This window comes from Leptonychotes weddellii, unplaced genomic scaffold (genome assembly GCF_054177405.1).
Source record: "Leptonychotes weddellii isolate Sample4059 unplaced genomic scaffold, ASM5417740v2 HiC_scaffold_1571, whole genome shotgun sequence".
Taxonomy (NCBI): domain Eukaryota; kingdom Metazoa; phylum Chordata; class Mammalia; order Carnivora; family Phocidae; genus Leptonychotes; species Leptonychotes weddellii.
In genome coordinates, this window is record NW_027739046.1 from 1 (window position 1) to 10,537 (window position 10,537).

Here is a 10,537-nt window from a genome sequence, read left to right on the forward strand (position 1 = left end):
AGTGTCTTTTCATATCTTCTGCCCACTTTTTGACTTGATTATTTGTTTTTTGGGTGTTGAGTCTGAGAAGTTCTTTATAGATCTTGGATACCAGCCCTTTATCTGTAGTGTCATTTGCAAATATCTTCTCCCATTCTGTGGGTTGCCTCTTTGTTTTGTTGACTGTTTCCTTTGCTGTGCAGAAGCTTTTTATCTTGATGAAGTCCCAAAAGTTCATTTTTGCTTTTGTTTCAACTAGTTCGTTTTTAATTTGCCTACCATCAGCCAACACTAGCTTTCCCAGTAAGTACCAGCACCAACAGCAACGTACTGTGTATTATGCTTGAAGTGGATGAAACAGAACCACAGGTCACTCTGGAATTTGGTCAACTTTATTCACACTTCATTTCTCCTTGCCTATCTACTTTTCCCTAGTCTCCTTATGCCTGCCTTCTTTTCCTTTTTATGACCATTTCTCCTTTTATTAAATTACATCTGTGACACATCTAGCTAATTCTTAACAGGTACTACCTGGAAGCTTCCAAGTGTCAATAAAACAACAACAACAAAGATCTCTCCCCACTCAACTTGCCCTTCTAGAACCCTGAAGGTAAAGCAGTATGATCAACAAGTTTGATCAACTGGTTCCAAAAGTGAGGCTGCTCCAATAGCTTAAGTAAGGAGCCAAATGTCATGGGGCTATTTGCTCTTAATACCATTCAAAGAAACTGAGAATCACATGCAACTCTACAATTCAAAAGACCAGTGTGAATGTAATTTCCTTATTTCCCTTAGACCATAAGAAAATGAGTGCATGATGGTAAGGGATGGGGCTGCAAATTAACAGCACAGACTTGGCCCATCAGTTTTTTCCTTCATCGCCCACCACACAACTCTCACCACCCTCTTCTCTCACAACTTGCTGAAAATAAAGGATATGTGCGTGCTTTTAACTGAAAGCGTCTGTTATGGGGCACAAAGCGAAGTTTTTATTTTTATGTTCAGTTTCAGCAGATTTACTCAGCTCGGATTTCTGTGTAACTTTACTCCTTCCTCTCCCTCCCACGTCCCTTACTTCACTCTCTTGGTAACAGTCTTTCGTGACTGTAGCTGCATAAATATATATATAGTTACATTTTGCATGTAGACATTCAGCAACATAAAACTAAATTTCTAGTCTGAGAAAAGTAAATTTCAGAACTGAGAAGTGAAATGAAGCCATGTGAGATAATCACCTAATGGGAAGATTGCATCTTCTTACCAAAGTAACTGAATTATCACAGCAACTACCAGAAATATAAAGTATAAAAAGCAAAGGGGAGGAGGCATAGAAATGGGGGACAGCAGAGTGTTGGGGAAGGAGGGAGGAATGATAGATGAAGAGACAGGGCAGCCTAATAAGAATGTTGACATTCTCAGGTAAGACTATTCAGAAACTAGTATGAACTTGGCTAGTTCAACTGTGATCAGGATCTTGGACTTAAAGGCCCTCCCTCCATTTCTCCCTTAGGTAGATACAGACTACCTGTAAATTTCCTATTATGCTATATTATTATTGTAATGAAATGTTTTCATTTCTTGCATTTTATAGGCCAGTCAGACTACGGACATGGTCCGTATCTCTTTTAGCTTGTGCCCAACTCTGTACCAGCAGAGAATCTGGCACACAAAATACTACTGCCTCATGGTCCCACTTGGAATAGCCAAACCCACTGGGCTCTTACCCTTCTACGACCTACAGAAACTACCTGTTCTCTTTGTAGCCTAGGACTCTGCTTCTCCTTGCTCTTTACACTTTACATACACCAAGTTATTTAATTCTCATGACAATCTCACAAGGTAAAAACCATTATTATCCCCATCTTACAGATGAGAAACAAAGGCCCAGGGAGGTTAAAGGACTTGACCAAGGCCACACAGCTGGTAAGAGGCAGGGCCAGGATATGAACACTCCAGTAGTCTGGCTGTAGAGTCCACACTCAGCAATTGCTCTGGCCTCTTATGATACGCCAGAGCCTCTTGTACCTAATTCTATAACGGTACTTACTCCAAAGCATTAACATAATTGTTCTGCCTTCTACAAAACCCTTACCCTAAACGCCTGAGCAAAAGGCCTAACAGAAAGTACACATGAATCAAGATTACAAAATTAACACTGACTGGGGCGCCTGCGTGGCTCAGTCGTTAAGCGTCTGCCTTCGGCTCAGGTCATGATCCCAGGGTCCTGGGATCGAGCCCCACATCAGGCTCCCTGCTCCACGGGAGGCCTGCTTCTCCCTCTCCCGCTCCCCCTGCTTGTGTTCCCTCTAACTCTCTCTCTCTCTGACAAATAAATAAATAAGTAAATAAATCTTTTAAAAATAAATTAACACTGACTGAATGACCCTCACTTCTGTCTTCATGAAGCTTTCAACATCCCTATGATAATTTCCAATTTTCATATTTTTTAAGATGTTGAAAAATTAGTAAGGGAAAAAACTTTTATGCCTTTTTAACAATTTTAAAAATTTTTTTCTTTTTACCTGAGAAGTGAAATGAAGCCATGTGAGATAATCACCTAATGGGAAGATTGCATCTTCTTACCAAAGTAACTGAATTATCACAGCAACTACCAGAAATATAAAGTATAAAAAGCAAAGGGGAGGAGGCATAGAAATGGGGGACAGCAGAGTGTTGGGGAAGGAGATGCCCTGCCTCTAGTACCCACCAATCTGTTCTATGTATCTATGAGTTTGGTGCTTTGTTCTAATTCTGATGATTCCAGATATAAGAGTGACCATACAGTATTTGTCTTTCTCTGACTTATTTCACCCAGCATAATGCCCTTGAGGTACCATCCATGTTGTCAAAAATGGCAAGACTTCCTTCTTTTTTATGGCGGAATAATATTCAAGTGTATGTTTGAGTATATGTATGTATTAACATCTTCTTTATCCATGACCCATTGATGGATATTTAAGGTTATTTCCATATATTGGCTATTGTACATAATGCTGAAATGAACATGGGGGTGCATGTATCATTTTGGGTGTTTTCATTTTCTTTGTATAAACACCCAGAAGTGGAATTGCTGGATAATATGGTAGTTCTATTTTTAATATTTTAAGGAACCTCCATACCATTTTCCATAGTGGCTGCACCAATTTACATTCCCACCAACAGTGCCTAAGAGTTCCCAAGTATGCTCTTATATATACTAGCTTTGACATTTAGCTCAAAGAATAACTCAAGAAAATATTTAAATTTAAGGTTACCTAAAGTATTTTCAGTTCAAGATTATACTGCAAAGGCTTAAAGAAAAGAGAACACTCATTCCACTATTAAAGGAACTAATTTATTAGCCTACAAAATGGCGAAATTTTGAAGAAGTTGCTGTTTCTCTAGATAGGTGGTAGGAAGTCAGTACTAATCCAGATAATTTACTAATGGAATTTCTGATGCCCCTAACAAAATGAAGAGTGAAAATACTATGGTTACTACCCAAACTTACAATTTAAAAATACTGGATTAGGTCATTTCTGAAATTAACGCTGGGAGGCATTCTTTGACCCTCACTCCCCTCGAAAAAGAAAGAAAAAGACACTACTTTTAAGTAGTGTGTGCTGACAATGCTCCATCTCCCTGCACTCGTCACCTGACTCTCGATCACCTATCAAGCTTTCCCCCAAAACCCTTGTACTTCCCAGGGATCACTACCCCCAATTTGGGGGTCGAATATGGTCCTACATATTACCTATTTCTGTGTGTAGCATTGATCCTATGCGCCTTTATGATAGTTCTGCATGGTGTCTGAAAGTTATCTGCAGGCTAGGTCTTTTTCCCTTTAATAGTTAGCTCTCTGCATTCTCTGAGGGTAGCAGTCAGCCTCACATCACTTACTGGTATTTGTTGAAAACTGTGACAATGCTTAAGAGTTTGATTAGGCTTAAGCTATTTTCTTTCCCTAAACTGAAATTTTTGATGTCTAAATTTCAATCATAAGCTAATAAAAAGTAGATCTTTTCCAGTGACAATATTTTATTTTTTTCTTATTTAAATTCAATTCATTAACATGTGATGTATTTTTTAGTTTCAGAGGTAGAGTTCAGTGATTCATTGGTCTTATATATACCCAGTGCTCATAACATCATGTGCCCTCCTTCATGTCCATCACCCAGTTGCCCCATCCCCCCAACCCTCTCCCCTCCAGCAAGCCTCAGTTTGTTTCCTACAATTAAGAGTCTCTTATGGTTTGTCTCGCTCTCTGGTTTCGTCTTGTTTGATCTTTCCCTCTCTTCCCCTATGCTCCTCTGTTTCAGTGACAGTATTTTAAATTAGGTGCTTAATAGGAAAAAAAAGCTATAGGTAGGATATACTGTTTCACACACTCCTGTTCCTCCTTCATTCAGTATCTAAACATCAAGGAAATAACACACTAAGTGTGTTTCATGAGGTACTTATTGACTGTCTCTGAAAACAAGATGTACTAAAAACATGGCCATCAGTAAAGACCAATAAAGACTGGCTCAATCTATCAGAGCATACACTGGCCAGGGAAGAAGCTTGCTAAATTTGTACTGTTTAAAACACTTTCATTCATCAAAAATAATACATTATAAAGAAGCCCAGACTAGGGGAGCCTGGGTGGCTCAGTCGTTACGCGTCTGCCTTCAGCTCAGGTCATGGTCCCAGGGTCCTGGGATCGAGCCCCACATCGGGCTCCCTGCTTGGCAGGAAGCCTGCTTCTCCCTCTCCCACTCCCCCTGCTTGTGTTCCCTCTCTTGCTGTGTCTCTCTCTGTCAAATAAATAAAATATTAAAAAAAAAAAAAAAAAAAAGCCCAGACTAATATATATGTGATGGCACTATTAAAACAAGATTCATGAATCCTCTATTACTTCCTGCCAACATGAAGTAGACACAGCTTAATATGATCCAGGCAAGAGAAATAGGAAAACACAGAACAATGTATGGAAAAAAGGGGGAAAAAAGAGGGGGAGGCCTAGGCTTAAATCACCTTCTACCATATGGAATAAAAGCAGAACTTAGGACATGTCTAGTTTTATGGAAATAAGTAAGAGAATGCCAATTCAGGGAAACTTTGTCAGCTGCCAAAGAAAACAGAATAACCTTTTGCTTACAAAGAGACTGATTAAAATTCATGTTCCTTCTTGCATTCAAGCTTTCCACATGAGCTGAATACTGAGGAAAATAAATGAACTACATCAAGATTCACAATTACTATGAAAAATAAACAAATCCAGAAAGCTAAACAATATTTTCCTTTAATATCCCAAATTCAAATTCAACCTCAAAGAAAGAAAAGAAATCCCTATCAGAATCTCCTTATCTGCTAGAGATTAACCTCAAAGTTCTTATGTTCTTTTACTTTACTTCTCCTTAAGAAAATTTCCTACCCACTGGCTCTGGAAATAAGAAAAAGGCACGTCAAAAGAGAGAGAGAAAACATGGCTTCCTACAAGAGCCATTACCAAGCACTTATGACAATGAGACCTAGACAGCATCAATAGGATGTAGACACTCTGCTTCATATGTGGCAGTTATGTATTTTTAAAGATTCAAATCAACTTAACAAATCCTGGATGCTTTCTAGAAGCCAGTCATTATACTTCTCCTCAGGATGCAGAGCAGAACTCCCCTAGTGCATTCCTGTTTAGACTGCTTTGTCTCCCACAGCATTTAGAGCAAAGGATCTGTTGGAATTCATTGCCATAAAACAGGACAGCTAACTAATCAAAGAAACACAGATCCCTAATCTTGCCCTGACATGCATGCTTGTATCAATGACCATGAACTTACCCCACAGTAACTGGGGTCCATGTGACATTACAAAACAAATTTCTACAAAGGGCCATCAGTTATTGGCAAAATTATCACCAGAAAAGAAGTCCTGAAACAGAATGCTGATGTGTTATCTGGAACTACCATTCCGATTTCTCTGATTTATTTCATCAAGTAGGAAAAACAAAAATAAAACAAAAAATAGTACCAATGAGCGTATCTCACTAAGATGACTCATCTAGTGTCAAATAAAGATAGTCTATGTATATTTTAGAACAAAACAAAAATATCACTTCGTGTCTGTGTGTGTTGTGTGTTTAATAATAATACAAATATCTGAAGTAAAAGAGAAACCTTTTTGAGGGGGTGGGGTTTGCCAGGAATCCATTTAAATCGAAAGGGTGGAAATTTTTCCAAATACCTTATCAGGCCACCACTGCAAATCTTCTCCTAAAGACACTGGACTTTGAACAGGTGTATTCTTCTTATCCAGGTTTGGCTCTCCTTCCTTGCTGGTGGAGCCCCTTTCATTATCAAATGAGGCTCCATCAAGCCACCTTCGTTCACGTAAACGTAAAACGGATTCACGTTCACGCAACAGCTCAGAGTCTCTCTCTAAGGGAAGAAGGAGAACTGGTATGCAATTGGGTCACACCAGTGGGATAAAAGTAAGCCACTCTCTAGTAAAGACCCTTCAGGATGCAACTAACAGCAGTTTATCTACTCACAAAAATTTAATGTAAATGTAGATCTAATAAGCCTGACATGCAACATTCAAAACATTAACTCTTTCAAGTGAAGGTATGAAAATTATAAACTAGTATTTTTAAGAACTATGTAGAGGCAGACTTAATTTTTAATTCCAACTACATGTTTTTAGAGCAGAATTACTTTATTTTAAACTGGATTTTTAAAATGGAGTTTAAAATTTTTGGCTTTCATTTAAAATGCTTACCATAACTTTATTAGAAAATGTGCATAAATTAGAATTTCAACATGTTAGATACATATGTAAACCAAAAAAGAGTATTTGTTAGAATGTCTTCAGTTATTAAAAAAACAAAACAAAAACAAAACCCTACACATACAGGGAAAAAACTTGAAAAGGCTAAAATACAAATCCATTAACATTAACTATAAAAATTTTTATAATTCAAGCCTCATTTAGAGTTATTTTACATTCTGGATCTTCATACCAGTCTCGTTTACACATTTCTGAGAAACCAGACAAGCTTTTTTTCTTTTAATAATCTTTACAGAAAGATTCCCTTACAAAAATGCTTCCCTGCAACTGGCCTACCAACTCTCTAAAACCGGTTTTGTTGTTTTGGGTTTGTTTTTGGTTTTGTTTTTCTGTTTGCTCATAATTTTTTTTTAAGTAGGTAATCAAAACATACTTTCCAGGACTTGGATAAGGACTAGAAACAATATTAAATTGAACCATATGAAACTGCCATCCATGCAGATCAAAAATGGTCAAGTACCAGCAATTTCATATGGTTCAGATAAAAAGTAATGCCTACACAGAATGACCTACGGAAAAGCAAAAGGGAGAAATTTAGAAGGAGTTATTTGTGCTCGATACTGAATATTTGAAAATGCAATACTTGATATATTTAAGGCAATACAGTGTGGACTTATTTAAAAATGTTTAAAGCGATTACATAATAGGTTCAGTATATTACAAGATCATTATAGATTTGTTATTTTTAAACTTTGCTTTTAAGTACTAGATATTTGCAGCAAGGTTCTAATATAACATGGCATCTTTTCCAGTTTACTAATGATCAGTAAATAATATATAACCGATTCTTGTATGTTATTTGAATCAAGCAGTTTTACATTCTGGAAAGTAAAAATACTGACTTAATAAGGTTAAAATGCAAGCTAAATCTATACCAACATACACAGAGAAAGTCTTACATTTGTATGATTTCAAAATCTTCTAACCTCTACTATGTACTATACCTCTGAAGGATTTCAAACTTTTGAAAATAACATTTTAATAAAATAATCATTTCTATATATTTATTGGCCAATCCCATTCTACTAAGTTTTTTCACATTTCACTCTTCCGTCTAACCAAGATTTAAAATGAACAGAATAATCACTTTAATTAAATAAACTAAAGAGACTTGTTTTCTGAATGCTGCATGTCACTGTAAAGTAGAATTCTGCTTTTAGTTCAGAATCCATATTCCTAATTAAAAATATAGGTAAGTCGTAACCCTTGATAAGTATTCCACAATGTTGATAAGATAATTTCTAAAGTAAAGTACTATTTGTGGCTCTTCAAGATCAAAAATAACTAGTTTAATACCAAAGCATTCAAAAACACTAAGTAATAATTTATTATTGTATTAATTACTGTAATATTAAAAGTTCAAACACAATGAATTGTACCACTATCTCTCCATACAGCCAGCCAATGATCACAAAGAAATAAATGCAAAATTACCTCGAGATGAGCCTAGCCTGGAAAGTGATGAACGACGAAAAGAAGGGTAACCAAAATAGCTAATGTCCTCAGAAAACATGGCATCCGCATCAATAATGACACTTGGGTGGGCAGAATGAATGTCAGCATCAAGAAGAGACATAAGATCCTCTATAAACAGAAACATATATATAAATAAAGCAGACACAGAAAATACCCGTAGACCACTGAAAGGTCTCTGAAAATTAAATCAGATAAAAATGAGACACTAACTACTGATATACCCTGAGAAAAAAAGTAATAACTACCCAGGAAATAATATTAACAAAGATTTTAAGGAGCAGGAAAGGCATGACTGCCACTTCGGCTACCTACTAAATAATCACAAGAAAAAAAGATCTCTAGGGCGCCTGGGTGGCTCAGTTGGTTAAGCGACTGCCTTCGGCTCAGGTCATGATCCTGGAGTCCCGGGATCGAGTCCCACATCGGGCTCCCTGCTCGGCAGGGAGTCTGCTTCTCCCTCTGACCCTCCTCCCTCTCATGCTCTCTGTCTCTCATTCTCTCTCTCTCAAATAAATAAAAAAAAAAGATCTCTATTTAATATATTTGTAACGTCACAGAGATAATACAGACATCCATGTCTTTACTGGAACCAAACACAAGTCTACTGAGCAAAAACATTTCCCATTTTCCCTTAAAAGTATTTTACAGGGGCGCCTGGGTGGCTCAGTTGTTAAGCATCTGCGTTCGGCTCAGGTCATGATCCCAGGAAGCTGGGATCGAGCCCCGCATCGGGCTCCCTGCTCCGCAGGAAGCCTGCTTCTCCCTCTCCCACTCCTGCTTGTGTTCCCTTTCTCGTTCTCTCTCTGTCAAATAAATAAAGTCTTTGAAAAAAAAAAAAAAGTATTTTATAATCAAATTAAACACTCCAGTGAGAAATATCTACCACTTTGGGAAGAACCATCAGAAAATCCATTGTACTTTAAAATTCCATTCCCCAGTCAAAAAAGTCTCTCCCTCCAGAGATGAGAAAACCATGATGGTGATCCACCAACCTCCAGGCAAATAAGATTCACTGGCTGTATCATCCCCATCATCTCCATCTTCATCATCCCGGCTAAGTAAATTATTTACAGCAAGGTTTACATCAAGATTTGTTCGTTGAAGTTCCCGAATAATGACACTTCTAGATTTGCCTTGTAAAACGACCTGGGCCTGAAATGCAAAATAAAGAAGAGTGCTATGCTAAATCTCTTTTGCTTACACTTTTATCAAAATCAGCTTTCCAGGACAACTCCGGAAAAGCAGTATTTCACAATCCATGCTGTGAGTCAGGACTACAGCCCAGGACATTCAGTTAAAACTCCTCTTGCTCTGCTGCCTTATGTGAAGTGTTCTACCAGATCTCTACCTGTGAGATCAGCTCCTCCGGGATGACGGACGCAGGGATAACTGGCTGTGGCTGACTGCCCAAAAGCCCAGATCCTCGGTCCCGGCCTGTCCGAATAACTCGGGTCTGTCGGCGGGAATCTCGAGCTCCGGCTGATGACCTACCAGAGGAGCCTCCTCCACTTCCACCGACTCCAGAACTCCATCGACTTCTAAAGAGTACACAATTTTGAGAATTAGCATTTTAAACAATAAAAGATCACCTTGTGTCTCACATTCATTCCCTTAACTGAAGAGAAAGCTATTTGTCTAGTTGACATAGATTTTACAGTATTTTAATAGAACAAGGTAATATAACTGAGCCTTAAAATAAAACTGTTTCCATTTTTTAAATGCTTACATATAAATTCACTCTTTAGAAAGATACATATCACACTTTTGCATCTTTTAAAATCATGTTTTAAAGCTCCACATACCAAGTATTTCTAGTCACAATTCTAGAATGAGTTATAGGATACACCTTGCCTCTACATGAAAGACTCATCAGACATTAACTGCCAACAATGTGTTACACAAAAAGTGTAATTCAGAGTTTAGGACTCAAACTGCTTTGCATGAAATGAAACATTCATTTGCAAAGATATTTGTCCATTAATATTTAGTTCTATTAACTACCTTGACCAAAGAGAAGCTACTATTTTAAAATAATCATTAATTTTTTCTTAAGTATGAGAAAACTTAGCATGACATTTCCGACTTCACTTTCTGCCCCCAACATGAGCATTAAGGACTTTCAAATCAACTAAACTAGATAACCATAAACAATAGCTTTTCTGCATTCAATTGGATCTTAAAGAAAACGTTCCCCCAAATCACATTAGCCTTAGAAATCATGACAGTGCCAGTCTCTTTCCTTTAAAAATTTTTTAGTATAGTTGATGCCTCTTTAAAA

At 37.4% G+C, this 10,537-nt stretch overlaps 1 protein-coding gene across 1 annotated transcript; it reads right to left on the bottom strand.

The window, feature by feature from the left end:
• Positions 1-4,807: 4,807 nt before the first annotated feature.
• LOC145718441 (E3 ubiquitin-protein ligase UBR5-like) lies at positions 4,808-9,822 on the bottom strand. The gene is made up of 4 exons (XM_081809944.1): positions 9,608-9,822; positions 9,252-9,411; positions 8,218-8,367; positions 4,808-6,392 (listed from the first exon to the last, which is right to left on the bottom strand). Exons 3-4 carry the CDS (start codon positions 8,357-8,359, stop codon positions 6,148-6,150), a joined length of 387 nt encoding a protein of 128 aa, XP_081666070.1. The 5' UTR covers positions 8,360-8,367; positions 9,252-9,411; positions 9,608-9,822; the 3' UTR covers positions 4,808-6,147.
• Between the last annotated feature and the right edge of the window lie 715 nt (positions 9,823-10,537).